Source organism: Peromyscus leucopus, chromosome 18 (assembly GCF_004664715.2).
Source record: "Peromyscus leucopus breed LL Stock chromosome 18, UCI_PerLeu_2.1, whole genome shotgun sequence".
In the NCBI taxonomy this organism is placed as follows: Eukaryota; Metazoa; Chordata; class Mammalia; order Rodentia; family Cricetidae; genus Peromyscus; species Peromyscus leucopus.
The window spans coordinates 38,934,807-38,953,092 of NC_051078.1; the positions used below are offsets into that span (position 1 = coordinate 38,934,807).

Below are 18,286 nucleotides of genomic sequence, written 5' to 3' on the forward strand. Positions count from 1 at the left end.
AGATGCAGCTCCAAGCTAAACTACCCGACTAGTGTGTCCGAGGCCCTAATCTCATGTCTCAGCCCTGCAAAAGCAAACAGAGCAAGCAACCTCCTCAGAAAAACAAAACTAAATCAACATGCATGTATCCACACATGCCCGCATGTGTTGGGGAAAGTTTGGGCCTCAGTTTTTGTTTCGTTATCTCAGAATATTTAATTTCTTCAGACAATGGAGAAAGTGAGAATCTTCAGCTCCACTAATAGAGTCACTGCCAGAGAGTTGGCTACCAAAACCATTTTAAAATCTGTAACTTATTAATTCAGTGAGAATGCTAAAGCGGAGGATAGATATGTAACAAATCCCTAGGCACTGTCTAAAAGTGAAAGGCTGAAAGGTCCCTAACTTCAGGAATAAATAATTTTCTTTGGTAGACATTAAAAATCATTAAAAAAATAAAAATTAAGAGCCAGAGTTTCTATATATTTTTAGAGAATGAAAGATTTGATTGAGATGGGAAAATCTGAGTGTTCCTTGTATAGTTTCTCTTGGGGCTAATATGTGGAGTGGGACACACACACACCAAGATAAGAACACAAGAAGAGAATACTCAGCCAGCCTTCCCTTTCTTCTTCCTGCCCACTCCCAACAGGCAGCATCTTCTCCCAGAGTGGCTCATTCAGTGTCCTAAAATCCCTATTCATTCTTTGAGATTGACTTGAAGCATCATCCATCTATCCATCCAGAAATCCTTCCCTGATCCCATGCATTTAGTTTTCTCCTCTCACAGCATTTTTTCACATAATATTTTAGCTCTGGATATACCCATCTCTGTCTAAATGTAGGGTACAACTACTTGAAGCACAGACCGAGCTTTATCTGTTTTTCCATTTCCATTTCAGAACCTCATACGGGGCCAACGGGAATCATGGTATGATTGAATGGGTGGACAGATCAGCCGCTGTCTGATGGGTGTTGTAGGCTCTGTATTTGTAGATGCACTGGCTCTTGTCCCTGGATCTGAGCCCTGGATGCTAATGTTCTGGTTATATGGTGAATTGTTACTTTGTGACTACATCATGTAAGGCTAAGAAAAAGTGTTCTGTCCAAGTGGATGCCAGGAAATGCTGACAGATGATGGTGTAATTGAGTCCCAGAGGCGACAGGCAAGGCGATCAATCTTTTCTACATTTCCTGTAATCATCTTTTATACACTTGGGGAGAAAATTTCACATTCCAAAGTTTCTGTAATACATTTATTTCCTAGTATTTAGAAAATCAGAAAATACAAGCCTTTGCCACCAAGCAGTGGTTTCTAAGAGAAGAGAGAGATTCAAGGGTTAGAATTGAGCATGCATTTAAGGTAAGGCTTTTAACCTGTCAGAACTTTTACAATTCATAAATTGTAACCCTAAAAATTATTTAAAGTGTATCTGTTGGGCATTTATTCCATCAGGGATTCTGAGAACAAGAAGTAAGGCTAAAATGTATTTTCTCTGAAAGACATGAAAGGATGCTAGAGTTTCTTGATAGTCTGTTCATCTAAGAGCAGCAGGGATCTGTGAGCTTTAAAAAAAGAAACAAAAAGTGGCATTCCTGATCATTGAAAGTGAGGTCAGTAGAAAATGAAGATAATGAAAGATGGAGATAATAAAAATGGCTAGTGACTCTTTCCTAATGGCAAATGACCTGGGAAATGACCCCAGAGCACAGGGACACGATGGCCAGGTCCACAGAACACAGAGACATGCCATCAGGGTCCACAGAGCACAGAGACATGTCATTAGGGTCCACAGAACACAAAGAAAGGACATTGGGGTCCACAGAGCACAGAGACATGGCATTGGGGTCCACAGAGACATGATGGTCAGGTCCACAGAGCACAGGGACATGACATCAGGGTCCACAGAACACAGGGACATGACATTGGGGTCCACAGAACACAGAGGCATGACGTCAGGGTCCATAGAACACAGAGGCATGACATCAGGGTCCACAGAGCACAGGGACATGACATTGGGGTCTACAGAACACAGAGGCATGGCATCAGGGTCCACAGAACACAGAGGCATGGCATCAGGGTCCACAGAACACAGAGGCATGGCATCAGGGTCCACAGAACACAGAGACATGGCATCAGGGTCCACAGAACACAGAGACATGACATCAGGGTCCACAGAACACAGAGACATGACATCGGGGTCCACAGAACATAGAGGCATGACATTGGGGTCCACAGAACACAGAGCTAGAACATTAGGGTCCACAGAACACAGAAATATAACATTTGGTTCCACAGAACACAGAGATATAACATTTGGTTCCACAGGGCACAGAAATGTGCTTGGTTCTACAGAGCACAGAGGCCTGTTACTGTGATAACAGAGGCTATGAGGGAAAGCAGGCAAGATTATAAGACTCTGGACCAGGCAGAATGGCTTGAATTCTGACTCTGCCACTTACCAGCTGTAAGTCATATTAGGCAAATGACTGAACTTTTTTGGCCTCAAGTTCTTTACCTGTGACACAGGAACTTATGTTAAGACCTAAATGAGTTAATTGAGAATTAATCCGATGGTGCTTAGGAATATGACTGGAATATAGAGAATATCTCTTTAAATATTCGTTATTAATGCAAGAGTTTACTCTGCAGTGTCTTGTGGGCATGCTTAGGAACATCTTAGGACATGCAGATTTCCAAGTAGACTATTTATTATGGGTGTGCAGGAGATCGACCATCAGGACAGAATCCGAAGGCAAAAGATGGATGGGCGGACTTCCAGTCTTGAAATCTAAACGTCCCATTGATCGCCACTATCACTCTAAACACAAATAAAGAACATGCCATGAGCCAATGTCTAGCTTGGGGTGGACAGATATTAACTATGCCATAGTTGACTTGCAGGTGCTGGCTTGATGAGACCGGCACGTTTGACTTGGAATACCTCGAAGGGCGATGTGATGAATGAAATTTGTGGCAGGATTGGTGGTGCCAGCTATATGTTAGAGGATGGTTATTACAAAGAAGAAAAAATAGCATACCCATCTGCCTAAACCAGCTAAACAAATGCTTTGGTCACTTTCTTTCTTTTTCTTTTTTTTTGCTTTGGAGCATCGTGAGCTGTTTTAAAAAATCTCACAACGAAGCTTTCAAGGTACACAGGAATAGCTCCTTGAATCATCTGCTTCCTCCTCCAGAAAACCCTCTCCTAAGCCCGAGGAGAAGAAGCCTCCCCCCATCCCCCCAGGCAGTATCCAAAGCTTGCGATTTGGCTCCCATCACAGCTCAGTCCACACTCTGTCCTTTGCTGCAATCACTGGATAAATTCATCCTTTTTTACCCCCACTTACACTGTATCTAGGACTTGTGTACATGCTCCATGCTGCTGCAGATCTACAGAATAATCATTTCACTTGAATGCTCATAGATGAAGAACAAGACTACAGTCAAACTGCATTCAACTGTCTAATAAATGCACGGAATGAGGTAACAGTGTGGCTTGACAAAGGCGTATGCAAACTGGTAGGTGTGTTATTCTATAAATTTTGAGTAAATTCACATCCTTGTGCGTTTCTATGGCATCAAAATGCCATTATCTATTTTCAGGAGCTACCGTGTCAAGGTTTGATGACTCACTCTCTTAGTCTTCTTCCGTTTCCTTCCAATCCACATACATCCAACCTTTGCTCTGGAAGCTATTCTCCGTCCTCGTTTGGCCCCACAATGTTGGGGTAAGTTGCATTATCTCTACCATGTATGTAGACACACACAGTTTTCTCAGCATTATGCTGGTTCATTTAGTCTCTCATACAGGGAGGCTCCAGTTATAGCTTTAAACACTGTCTCCTCTAGCTCTGATGGGTGAAGTAATCACCCCAAATGTATTCCAACATGGTTAAGTTAGCAGATGATGACAAGTATTTTTCTTCCTTTTCTTTCCAGATAATGACTAATCAAATTATGCAAGATCTACTAGTGGAGAGTGGTGGTAAGCTTTCTGTGAGATGCCATAGCAGTGATGTGACAGTCAGCCACTCTGATGTCTGCAAATGCATCCCTTCTGGGTTACTTTCTGTCCTATGGAAGACTGTCGCCAAAAATCTACGGATTTTTGTATTTGAGGATGTATTGAACACAAGTAGTTGGGCGTAATATTAACTGGGTCTAAATGCCAGGACCTTCATTTATACTATCAATATTTGTAACTCAACTAAACATGATACACCAGTTTCTGCTCTTACCTTCATCTAACAAATAAGGACTTTGAGGAGCTGAGAACTTAGGTAACTTGCCTAAAGGCGACGTAAGTGGCAGGTGGCTAAACGGGGATTGAACTGGGTTTGACAGAAGCCCAAGATAGTTCATTTTTGAGCCCCTGAAAAGTTGCAAGTTCCCTAAGACACTGGAAACGGATTATTTAATGTACTCCTCTCAGTTTGCAGCCTCCACTTGCTTTGAAGTAGACAATGTTTAGACGATACAGAGAGGTGATTAAGACCCCCAGTTAAACGGCTTTAGCTGAGTCTCAGTTTATCTGCCTACATTAGCATTTGTATACTCCCATCATTCTCTGTCCATTCCCTTGCTAGTGTTTGCCCACAGTGTTATCTGTCAATACCCCCGTATTCTATATGTTTATTGCCTTCTATCGGCAGAATATAGTCTGCCCAAGGATAATGACCTTGTAAGCCTTGTTTTATACCCAATGCTCAAAAGTTAGAACAGCACCTGGCATGAGGCAGGCAGGTCATGAGTATCTATTTTATGAATAAACAATATGGACTGTTTTGTTTCTTGTTTATGCCCAGAGTAGTAATTTTCAAGTATCATTAATGCAGTGAAGGAATATTACAAATTTCGTGGTTCACTTTCAACCTTCTTTTAGAAAATGCATTTAATAGGCCCAAATCGAGCATATACACTAACCTAGGCTCCACTTTAAGTGCCTAATTTACACCATGGAGCCACTTAATGGGCACAACATGCCTTCCAGGTAAGAAAATCATTACTTCCACATAAAGGTGAGAAACCAGGCAAGGAAAAGTTTAGAAACTTGCTCATGGTTCCACAATCAGGCAGAGCACAGCCAAGCATCAAATTCGGAATCTGGCCACATTCCCAACCATTACAGCATGCTGCTCTCTGGCTTAATCCTATCAAAATGTCATCTCCATGGAGTTTAATGCTGTAAAGATGTGTCCCACTAGCTTCCGGAGAATTTCCTTCCATCTTGCCCATTTTCCTTTCTTCTCTGCCCAGATCGCAGAAGAAATGAATAAGATTAGTTACTTATTTCTGGATTCGGTGAAGTCTGCCGTGGGTGATGTCATCTCTACGGCTGCCTCCAAGAAGAAGCGAGGCCCTGGAGGCTGCTGGACAGTTGACCTGACCTTTGCAAGCTTTCATTCTTTCTCCAGACCGTCTCTTTCCTGCCTCTTCAGGTCTCTTGGATCTTTGCCAATAGTCTTTCCTGTCCAGCTTCAAGCACAGGGTTGAGAGGTCCATGGAGGTCTCAAAAGCTGCCTTTTAAGCTCGAATCCTAAAATGAAGCCTGATTTTAGAGACACTCTTGTTCTGGCTTTCATCTTCTGCTTCTCTCCTGTCCTGTCTCCTTTCCGTTTCTCGAACACACACTCATCCCCCCAGCCCCGGGCCTATGAAATGGCATAGTATTCACTCAAGAGATAATGGTCCCAAGTGCCAGTGGCCGAGATTTAGCTCTAATTTCATTACTGAGGAACAATTCATCTGGAATTCCTCTGCTTACCCAGGAAAAGATGCAGGTTAGAAGGCATCCTGGATATTTAAAGTCCCTTCCAGCTCTAAATTGTGATTTTTCCTTGAAAATAGATACAAGGAAGAGAAAAATGCTCAGATAAATAATTCTTTTCATTCTCACCAGTGACTACAGCGTAACTCCAAGGCACCCACTACTCTTTAGCTAAGGGGGGCGGGTGAACCGCTCAAAGTTGGAGGTGGACAGCTATGAGGAACAGCATTAGGTGAGGACTTGTTTACTCACTTAACTTCTCTGTTTCTCTATGAACATCAGGGGAAGGTGTTGTTAGCACAAGATTTCAGCTCTCTGGTCTATGTCGTAAACTGCTCCGAAATAAATTCATTCAAAGTTAAGATTTTGAAAAATCCCCTCTCTTCATTCTTTTGGAAGAATGTAGCAGCCATTTTGCTTTTTGAAAATACGTGAAGACTTTGGGGAAAAAAAACCAGGTGAATTTTTGACTGTCCCATTCTCACACCTAAACGTTGAATATCTATTTGAATATCTACTGACCCCAACCACTGTAGCTACTTTGCACTCTATAAATGGTAGGATTTGCCATCTCAAGGAGAAAAAAGTTTTAGGGAGACATTGCATCTCCCAACCTGTTCCTAAAGAACCTACTAGTTATTGATTTTCCCTTGCAAACAGAAAGTGTGAAACATTAGGCAGGAACTCTCTAGGACATCAAGGCCGCCACTGTTACGGTGATTTATGCACAAAGGAGCTGCCCTACCCCTTTGTAAAGCCTTGGGAAGAAAAGGCTCTGTGTCAGGAAATATCTTTAAAAGCACTTCCCTGCCCCATTCAAGATGGATCTCTCACCTGCTCTATTGTGTGGCTTCATTCAGTCCAGTAAACATGAAGTGATCATTATTATGGTCCAGTACTGGGTACTCGACACTTAGATAATGAAGACAGCACAGCGAAGATGCTAATCTCCAGCAACCAAGAAAAACTAGTCAATAGGATACAATGGAACCACGAAGAGGTCAAACCGTTGATCTTGCTCACAGAAAGGCTGTCATAAGATGTATCTTAAAGAAATATGTCCCAGGGACTGGACTGAAGTAACTCAGAAGGATGGCAGCTGAGAGGCAGAGAAGAAATGGTGTTTGGGGCACAGGATGGGTTGAATCTAAAGAACTCTGTTATCACTTCTTGCAAAGTGAGTTTGTCCTTCTTGCTCTACTTTGCAGTTTAGTGAATGCCATGAACTTGGACTCCTGGGAAATCCAATGTGGTCTAACGTGAGCGGTCCACGTCCCACAGAATATCCTGTGTGGCCTTCCAGGCCCCTGACTCTCATGCTTCATGGCGGCTGTTATATAATAGCAAGATGAGACACACGACAGAAGTGACCCAGGTTCCTAACTGCCGGAGGAAAGACTGTGACGATGGCCGTCCTGTGGATGCACAGTCAGAGTCAAGAGTTAAACCACTGACATTTGGGGTTTGTTTTGCTGGCAACAGCTCATCTCCCAGCTTACACAGCGGGCCAGGCTCGGGAGTAAGGAGAAGGAGCCCAGCGGCTTGTTACTTCAAAATTTATAGACATCACATTACTCAAGTTTTGGATCTTAAAGAACATTTTTCTTTCTTCCTTCCCCATTCTTCAGTGGCACCAACCCCTTTTCCTGAAAAAAAGACTGATTTTTACAGTATTACAGCAAGCCAGCTGTTCTTTCCTTATGTATTCCCAGTGTTCTGTGTCTATTTATTGAACTTTTTTAATAATAGACACTATAAAATCAACATATATTATGCATGACTATATGTGTACTATTACTACATAACACATTAAAGTATATTATCATATTTGTAAAATAATGAAAACGTTAGTGATATGTGTAACATGTTACATATATTATTCATGATATATAATGAAGTGATGTCATTGAAAACAGGTATCTATATCTATCTTCTTATTGGAATATATGCTTTATGAAGCCAAGGGCTATGGGCTATGTTTGTGTTGCTTTTTATCATAAGCCTGTGTTAAGGAAAGTATCTGGTGTGTAGAGGCTCTCTCCACTATTTCCACAATGAATAATGCTAAATTAAACTCCGAGGTGCAGGCCACTTTTCTTTAAACATAGACTCTCTTTGGACATGTTATTTTGATAACCTATGTGGGTTTCCTGGAGAGATTGATCTATACACCGAGAGGCAGAGGTTTGTTGTTGACTCATGTGCAGGAGATAGTAGATACTCTAGGGAGCAGATAAAGGTGCGAAGCAATAGTTATGGGCAGGAAGAGGAGGAGAGTACAAACCCAAAATTCTGCACAGTATCTGTGTGAAAGAGAGGAGGCATAAGAAGCTAGCAAATGCCAAGGTTGGAGACCTTGGGTTCTCCCCCCGCCCCCGCCCTGCTGTGGGTAAGAGTTAGAGCTGTGTGAGGGCACTGTGAAGGAGTAGCCGAGGTCAGATCTCATAGAGGGACTTAATAAACAGCTATGTATTGACTGATATGTATGAAGCCCTGAAGTGTTTCCACAAAGCTGGCCCCCCAAAAGTGACATCTTCTCCAACAGACAGATGTATAGCCAATGTCATCCTTCTCAGTCACTACAAAATATCTTTATCACACAGAATTTTTGGGGTGATGCCAGGAGGCTGTTGGGTTATCCTGGGGTCTTACATTAGTCTGACACAGTAGGGCACTATTTCTGATCTGAATTTATTTCCTGACTAATAGATTGTTCGAAATAAAAACTCTATCTTACTAGAGATTTATTGTTAATGTCGATTAGGTATCAGTAAACTACGTTTCACAGGTCAAATATGGCTTATTGCCTATTCTTGTCATTAAAGTTTTATTGAAACACACTCACATTCATTTCTGAATTTTCTGTGGCTGCTTTCACTCTGTAACGGAGTTGAATAGTTGCAAGGGAAGATATATGGCCAGTGAAGTGTGGGCTGACTCTTTACAAGAAAAAAAGTTTGCCAATCCTTTATATAAGGGAGCATACTTGTTTGTTCTGGAACAATTAAATCATTTCTAAGACTACATAGATCTCACATAGACCCTGCCACACCAGTGACCAGACACTACAGAAAGTAGAATACTCTATGAACCCAGACCAAATCGAGCTCTGCATTTTCTTTAGGATGGGACCCCTACACAAACCTGGCATATGTGCCTGTAGGAGAGCTTCTCTTTTACCAAGTCTTCAATTGATGCTCAGGCCAATAATGGGGTGTCACAGAGTGCAGGACACCAACAGGAGGGGAGGGGAAGGGGGGACACAGAAGCAAAAAGAATGAGACCCACACAGAGGATGAGTGATGGGATGAGAGGAGGAAGAGTTACCCTGTCAAAAGGCACCACGGGAGCATCTGTGCCTGCGGCCTGTGTTTTGGCATTGTTTTTTCTGAAAAAACAGGAGAAGAGATAGAAACAAGTTCCTGTCATTTTTCTAAGTGACAGGGGAATAAGATGGAACCTTCCTTTCTAGACTTTTAAAGGAATTACATTGCTTGAATGCTTTTCCCCTAAAGCTGATACGTGTCTGCCTTAGCCGTCAAGATTCCAACTAAGAAGCACTTGTGTTTTAAAGTCCTTGGAAGAACTCACCTTTAAGAGTGGGGACGTGGCAAAGCTAAACTGAGACAATGCCTCACCCGTAATACCCACTTCCAACCCTCAAGTAAACCTCTGAGCTCATCACAAGAAGTCTCATTTTTTTTCCCTCCTGTGATACAGGAGTAGCAAAGCAAAAGCCATATCCAAGTCTGTCCCTCAGTGCTTTATTTTGTCCTCTCACCACAGGTACCATCGGTCTGTGTTATCTTGTCCTTACAGGTGTTTAAGCTCTGACCCCCAGCTAACTCCATTGCGGCTCATAGATGGGGTTTTGTTGTTGATTTTCTTGTCAACGGTCCCTTTGGTTTATTCGCTCTGATGAAGCCTAGACTTAAAGGATGTCATTCGACTTTTTAGCTTTGTTATTTTTTCCAAAAATGTTTTTTTTTCCTAACATGCCTACATCCTAATATAATTTGACCATACTTCCCTAGCAGAGACAGGAAAAGGCGACATAAACACAAAAATGTTCAGATTCAGGACAGAAAGGGTGGGAGATGTCTTAAAAATCTGCCTTCCCAAGACACACTTTATAATGATAATGGTCCAGTTCTCTTGCCTATAACTGGGGTTAAAATGGAAAAACCTAGCATCAACAACAATAAAAGTCATCTTTTATTTCCTAAGACAATCATGCTAACATTCAGTGATGTAGAAAGTCATATTTATGAAGAATATTCAGAAAGGAGACACATAGCTCCTGTCTGTGTGGACAGAGATGTGGCATAACAAGACATCACAACCCAGAAATTCAACAGTAGATTTGCATGTATTGACTTTGTAGTCTGAAGCTCACTGATCCGATCTGATACATATAAATCAACAAGCCCATAAACACAACATTTTTTTATTAGTGTCTCATGACTGATAAGATCATTTTCTAGTGACTGACTCCTAATGGAGAGAATATGGCAGAAAGATAGGATGCCACTTTTGTGATCGCATTCAAGGTGACTGTGACTTCCATCTTGCCCATACTCCCTTCAACTCGCCCCGTTGAAGCTGGCTGAATTTTGTGAGATGCTCTATAGAAGGGCATATACAAAGGAACTAAGGAAGGCCAGGTCCAACTCCCACCCCTCAAGAGCTAAACTCTGCCCATAAGCACATGTGTGAGCTAGGAAGTACACCCTTCCTAGCTGAGTCCTGAGATGACTATGGCCCTGGGAGAGACCTTAGGATGGAAGACTCAGTCATGCTGCACTAGGATCCCTGCTCAACAGAAGTTGCTACTTGCTACTTTGGGGGGTAATTTGCTATGTAGTTATATTGAATCTTATTTTTCTCTTAAAATAGAAACATTTTGTTTTTTAACTACATCTTATAATGAAGATCGAAAAGTTAGTGATTTAATTCAATCGAAGGTGTTTGGTACCCTGTGGTGGTTTGAATGAAAATGGCCCCCCACAGACTCAAGAAGTGGCATTATTGGAGGTGTAGCTTTGTTGGAGGAAGTGCTTCACTGGGGGGTGGGGCTTTGAGGTTTCAGAAGCTTAAGCCAGGCCCAGTGTCACTCTCTCTTCCTGCTGCCTGTCAATTCAGATGTAGAACTCTCAGCTACCTCTCCAGCACCGCGTCTGCCTGCATGTCACCATGCTTCCTCCTATGACAATGACAGAGTAATCCTCTGAATCTGAAGCCAGCCCTAATTAAATGTTCCCCTTTGTAAGATTTGCTGTGGTCATGATGTATCTTCACAGTAATAGAACACTGACTAAGACAGAAGTTGGTACTAGGAGTAGGGTTTTGCTGTGATAGGTTGGACTATGCTTTTGTGTGGAGGAACAGGGGACACTTTGGGACATTGGACTAGAAAAACTATTGGACATTTTAAGTGGGGCTTAATGGGCCAACTAGTAGGAGAATGGGAAACATTGGTGCTGAGGGTGATTTGAACAGTGGGGACATGACTCAAGATGTTTCAGAGGAGAAGGATATTAGTATGTGTTATGTTAGCCTGTGGCCGAGGGACTATTCATGACGTGATATATTGATGAAGAATGAGGCTGCTTTCTGCCCTTGCCCAAAAAGTCTGCTTGAGGCTAAAGAGTTTTGGATTTAATTGTGTTTGCAGAGCAGATTTCTAAATAGCCAAATGTTGACTGTGTTGTGTGGTTATGAGTGGCCAGTCTTGTGCAGATCTGTAATGAAAAGGAGCAAGCTGAGCAAGGAAAAATATAAGATGTACAGTTTGAGGAGAAAATAGCACCAGGAAGTGTAAACAGATTAAAGAAAAGCCTGATGCGAAGTGGAATAAAGGGAGTGGTGACTTTAGAGCAAGAACCTACCCAGGTAAGCTTCCAACTTATAAAAAGAAAATAAATAAAAGCTTAGGGCTGGGCATAGTGGCGCACACCTTTAATCCCAGCACTTTGAAGGCAGAGGCTGGCAGATCTCTGAGTTCAAGGCCAGCATGAACTCTACACAGTGAGCTCTAGGATAGCCAAGCTTAGGCAGTAAAGAAAATCATTGAAAACAGAAAGTTAGTGAAAATGTTTTTGAACAAGGTGGAGTTATATTCCAGACCCAGCAAGCAGCAGAACTTGAAAGTTTGAGCCAAGTGGTTCTGGCTTTTTAGAGTCAAGCATACGAGAAAGGGGTTATGGAATCATCCTCCATAACTAAGGAAAGTATCTGAGGCCAGGCATGTGTCAGGGGTATTCCTGCATGGAGGCCCAGAGAGGCCATTGTGTGAAGCTGTGAAGTTGAAGCCTAGATTGCCTTGGAGACTCCAAGGTGTTGGAGATGCCAGAGCTGTGGTATATCAGCCAAGGAAAGCTGATAACAGGAAGTGGAACCAGCCGAAGAGAAAGTGTGTTGCAGTCAACAAAGCTAAAAGGAATTGGAGTTTGTGTTATGGGTAAATATGAAGTATAAAGGCAACAGACAGTGAGTGTAAGAAACTGCACTATGGTCAAGAGTCCCATGATCATGACATGCCCTAGCTACCAGAAAGTTTTGAATTTGAGTTTTAGGAGCTCCAAGATTTAACTGAGGACGTGAGTGGGCAAAGAAGGAGCAGAGCACTGGGAACTAGAGCCAGAGATCAGAATGTCGACAGGCTGCCCTCAGATCAGATCTACTGAAGTCAGTTACGTTGAGGATGGGAAGACGCTCAGTGACTGTTCTGGCGGCTGCTGTCTGGGTGGCATGGCAGAGGACTGAGTCAGGCTCAAGAGAATTATGGGATGGACAGCTGCAAAAGAAAGGAGGATGGTATTTGCAGACTGCTGCTGAGTAACTCCAAAAGCCATGGTAAAAGGCAGATGAAGTAGGGGAAAAATATACGATAACAGTAAGTTTGACCGGGTACATTTTCAATTCAGGATGAGAGATATTAAGAAGATACAATGTGGGCCTTGACACAAAAAACATTTATAAAATGAAAATTCTTTGAGTATCTGACCTTCAGGTGCTCTAGTATCAAAGGACAAGAAAACCTATACCCCTTAAAAACATATTAAAGATTTATCCATGGGGTTCTTACCTGGAAAGGAGCAAATTATATGTTGCAAATAAGTGATTAGATAATTTCCCTGTGTCTAAGGGATAGAAAAAGTACAACATGTCTAGTGTATAAGAGAGTACAGAAGTTCTCATGGAAGTCTGGCATGGTTCTTTTCCCATAAAGGGAAGAGGATGAGGTTGGGTTTTTCAAGAGCTTAGGGAAACTTTAGACCTGAATAAAGCCTTATTTGGGACTGGTGGAGGAAGTGGATGCTGTGTGAAAATTGATAGCTATGCTTCATGGCTGGGGGCCAGGCAACACAAAACACAGAGGCAAATTAATGCGAGGAGGAGCTGACTCAATGGATTACTCTCCTGAAGCTGAGTGTGGCTAGAATATACACAGCACACTCTACTCCATGAATATATCAACTGTATTTGAAAACGCATGGATCTTTGCACCGGTGTATATTAAAGAAGACATATTACAGGTCAAATCCTGCCAAAGAAGTTATTTTTCTTTAAAATTTGAATCAACAGAACATAATAAAGCATGCTTTGAAACAAGCCAACAGATCACAGTTGTACTTTGAAGGCTCTCTTTTCTCTGTTTGGGAGCAACCTCCCCAATTCCCAGATACAATGTGCTACAAAGGCATCTCCAATAGTGATTATGGAGTGCTTCTCATGACAGATGAGGGGCATAAACATTCTGAGGACCAAAATTGTGTGACTAAAACAAAGAGACACTCTGTCAACTATTCTAGCAGTGCAAAGCCACGCTGAATGCAGATGAATGTCCCGGCACTAATATTACACTATTAGCCATCTGACGATTGGGCTCATTACCTAAAAAGGCAAAGCATCAATTTGCAGCATTGTAACCGTCTACTGTGCTATGGAGGATGGATGGGGCTATTCTGACTCATTCCCTACTCATTGTGTGCTCGCAGTAGACACTTCTGCGCTAGCCTCTTGAGTAAGGCTTAATTTTGCATTGTTTCCATAACATTGCTTTCTATAATGGGGATAATATCTTTTCTTAAGAATAAACACTTCATGTATTCTTCAAATAATTCTAGGTTAAGTTTTTTTTTTTTCCTCATGAAATTGTATGTGGATGACTACAGAATCATCTTAAAATTGAGGCATTCTGCATTTTAAAAATATTTGTATGGCACATGAAGCAACATTTATTTACCCATTCACTGATTCCTTTAATGGTCATGTTGTTGGACTAGGCACAAGGAACTTCCAAGGCATTGAGTGATCTCTGCCATGAGGATGCTTATGTCACAGAAGTGACAGATTGTCATCAGTATCTCCAGATATGGGCAAGCATAAGGACATAAAAATCTCAAATAAATGAGAGATTACTGTATGTTCTCAATCCCCAGATATTTCTTGGTTAGCTGCTTGGTGCCAGGATCTGTCAAGGGGTTGACTGTAGAGAGAGGTGCAAAGGAGCCTAGGCTCCCGGACTCATGGGATTGGCTACCTCATGGCAAGATGGGAAATAATGAAGAAACAAACAATGGCACTCCAGGTATCCACAGGTGCTGTGGGGAAAATGAAACAGGTACTATTAAAGAGAAAGATAGCTGCTGAGTGGGGAACTGTTAGGCTGGGAAAGCCTCTGTGGAGTGGGTATCTGAGTTCAAGCCTTAGTGATGTATCGTGTCTGAAGGATGCACAAAGCACCCAAGGCAGAAATGAGCTTGTCACTTTGTATAACAAAGAGAAAGTCACCAACTAGAGTGTAGAAGGAGAAAATGATAAATATGACCAGGAGGTAAGAAAGAGCCAGATTCTACTGACTTTTATAGGCCAAGGTAAGGGCTTTTTTCTAAGTCTGAAGGCTTAGAAAATCACACTGGTCATTTTCAGCATGATGTGCTGTGATTCATAGTTTAGAAGGGTTGGTGGAGACGTTGTGAAAATCCCTGTGCAGAGAGGGAGAGAGCCATCAGGAGGGAGAATGGAGGTGAGTGAATGGTCCAGGGTGGATCAATGAAAAATTGGTTCCGGCAGCCTAACCATGACAACAGAACAGAATCTTCCTTGGCAGGCTTAGCGAAGGGGCTGTATATGGATTAGGTTCCTAACTGCCAATGTAGTGAGAAGTGGTTACAGGTTAGGTAAAGTTTCTCAGAGGAAGTTAAATGATAGTGCCTGAACTGAACTTTAAATATTGGCAGCATCATGGAGTGGGCAGTTCCCTGATCTGGGGAGCACCTAGCTCTCTTCTAGGTCAGGAACTTCATTGGCTGTTGGGTATGAATTTATAGAAACCCTTGCGGAAGGCATGTGGGACATTTACTAAGGAAATAATACTCTAAGTATCGAGGTAAATAACATGCCTATGGGAATTACTTTAGAATTAAGTCTAGAGACATTTTCATTCTTCCCCTTTTAATATAGAAACTCACATGATTAAGCTCTGCAGTATGCTTGTCTCTCCTCAAATTTGTTAATGTGTTAACTTTCCATCAGCAGAAACTCAGTACACTGTCAGTGGGCAAATTTCATTATATCACTTCCTTAGAAACTATGATTAATATTTATCTTTCTCTGTCTAAGGAGAAATTCTACCCTCCCTGGAGAGGGAGGGAGAAAAAGGGAGAAGACACCGGAATTGCTGATGGGTGTAGGTGCCCCCATTACAGTTCACCTGTTCCAATCTTGCCTCCCTTCACCTATTCTCAGCTGGCAGACCCCACTTCAACATTCTCTCCTTCAATTCCTCTGGTAAATTGCCTCCAGAATTAAGCAGACTAGAATATTCTAGTCATAGGCATTCCCTAGTGCCCACAAAATACGCTCAAGATCCTTAGCCCTGTAGAAATGGGGAAAAAAAAACCCCTACTCTTCCTGCTTTGTCTTTGGCTATGGGCCACACACTTTTCAACTATTCCAAGCACATTGCATTTTCTTCTGTTCTGATGATTTTAGAAATCATGGTAAAAACACATACAACTTATCAACTTAAATATTTTAACCCTATAGTTCAGTGGCATTAAGAACAGTCACACTGTTGTGCCGATCTCACTGGATTTTAAATGACTAATTATTTCCCAAATGTTTTCAGAAAGTGATTGCCTGGGTAACATCTGTAATTACACAGTTCCTTCTGGCCTCCTGAAGTGCCTTTCCTTCCCTTACCAATTAAAATCCTACCTACCTTGAAAGGCTGGCACTTACACCCTACCACCTCCTTTAAGCTCCTTTAAAACCTTTTCTGGAAACATAAGGTCAACTCTGTTGCTAGGTTACACAGTTTCCAGTAAAAAATGATACCTGGATGACAAATCACATCTAGACTAGAAAGCCTACTGATCAACTGTAAATACATGATGGGATGGGACACTGTGGACCTCTCCAAATGATGCCTTTTGTTATTAGGCAAGTCCCTTGTAGGGACTCTAGAGGCGAAGTCTTGGAGCTGCTATAAGAGGTATTGCTTCTAATGGAGCATGAGGCTCTTCCAGTATTCTTATTGGTGTATATTCATTGCATATACTGTTTGCTTTTATATAGACAAATTCTTTGAGTATATCCTGTACTTTGACCACATCCACCTCTCCCCTTAGTCCCTTTCCTACGCTTCCTTCTGATATTCTCTTCCATCCCACTAGTTCCCCTTCTGTTTGCATGTTGCTCGTGTGTGTGTGTGTGTGTGTGTGTGTGTGTGTGTGTGTGTGTGTAGATAAGACTGTTTTTATTTGTAAACAATTCTAGGACCACAAAATAAAAGGATATTTTATTTGGCTTAATATAATAATCTCAGTTGCATATATCCTCCAGATAATGACACAATTTTACTCTTTTTATGGTGAACAAAACTCTGTCATGTATATATACTATATACAACACTAAAAAAGTAGATTCATATGGTAATGGATACCCAAGCTGACTCCATAGCTGCAGTACGCAGGTTATCTGTGTAGTATACTAACTTAGAGCTCTTCAGACACACACCCATCTGTTCTATAGCTAGGTGATGAAAGTACTATTTGGAATTTTGTAAGGAACTTTTGGAGCAATGAATGGGCTTAATTTACATCCCTACCAACAATATATAAATATTTTCTTTCCCTGCATCTTCTCCAGCATTGGTTGATGTTTGTTTTCTTAATGCTAGCCATCCAGAGTGGGATGACATGGAATCTTGATCTAGTTTGACTGTGTGTTTCCTTGATGACTGTCTTAGTTAGGGTGCATTTCCTTAATTGAAGTTCCCGCCTCTCAAATGACTAGCCTATGCCAAGCTGACATAAAACTGTCCAATACAATAACTAAAGATGCTGGACATTTTCAACATATTTGTTGGCCATCTATAATTCATCTTTTGAAAACTACCTCTCCATTTCATTAACCTATCTACTGATTGGGTTGTTTGGCATTGGGGACATTCAATTATTTTTCAGTTCTTTATATATTCTAGATATTAATTTTGTTAGATGTAAGCCAACCAAGACTCTGTCCCATTCATGAAGCTGTTAAGTCAAGGGCATTACTGTACTCACTCAACATGAATCCCATCTTTTTGACCTCTATTGTCACTGTGAGTTAGGACTCACACAGAAGAGGTATTCTGAATCTGTTCCACTGTTCTGCAGTGTTTCCAATATTGCATTCTTGTAGGTCAGTTTAAAACCAAGCGAAGCTTGTGGTAGTCTTTTGTGTCCAATTAAAGTGGGACCTAAGACCACTCTGATGGGCGGCAGCAGCATGTGGAAACACTGTATTCCCATGTCAACACTGTTAGATACTTTGACTGTAAGTCACTAGAAATCATTCATAAGGTAATCCCGATAAAGCATCCCTTACCTTTGGAAGGAGCTGGATTGCCTGTAGAATTCTCTGTCGGTGTCCAGAATTAAGGATTCCAATTTCCAACAAGTCCTGATCTTCCATAACATTGCTTCCCTGAAATCAAACCAGAAATGTTACCTGATAAATTCAGCATTTATGCTGTGTGAAATAATATTTTACTTTAAGTAAGGTAAAACATTAAGTATTCTGAATTGTATAAATACAAATAGGGTCATCCTCCTTTGAGTGTGAGGGAAGAGTGGTCACCCAGGAAACTGGTTTGAAGGCTGTGGGAACCAACCTTCTCTCACGTCCAGCTCTCATGACTTACAGCTCTCATGACTTACTATTTATGGCTAAATTTTCTGCATTGAAGAGTCATTCACATGACTTTAGAATTCTGTTTCTGTAAAAGTACCAGTGCTTCTAGGAAGAGTTGTCATTCAGGATTATCAGTGACTTATGGAAGGATGTGAATGAATCAATTTATTTTTAAAAACTCATCTGAAAATAGATTTTGTGAGGAGGGCTGATGGAAAAATTGACATGTGCCATGGCAGGTTAAAAGTAAAAATAATTCATTTTAAAATATTGAACGTCAGATTCTTCAAATATGGGGATGGAATGATGAATAAGACGCAAGTATGTGTTAGCAACTGTCGTTATTGCTACCA

At 41.5% G+C, this 18,286-nt stretch overlaps 1 protein-coding gene across 10 annotated transcripts in view; it reads right to left on the reverse strand.

The window, feature by feature from the left end:
- The window catches only part of Anks1b (ankyrin repeat and sterile alpha motif domain containing 1B), an 854,565-nt gene that overhangs the window by 331,134 nt on the left and 505,145 nt on the right, over positions 1-18,286 (reverse strand). For all 10 annotated transcript variants that reach the window (XM_037211910.1, XM_037211909.1, XM_037211906.1 and 7 more), the window contains one exon: positions 17,628-17,726. In XM_037211910.1, coding sequence (XP_037067805.1) covers positions 17,628-17,726 — 99 coding nt within the window. The remainder of the gene's footprint in view (positions 1-17,627; positions 17,727-18,286) is intronic.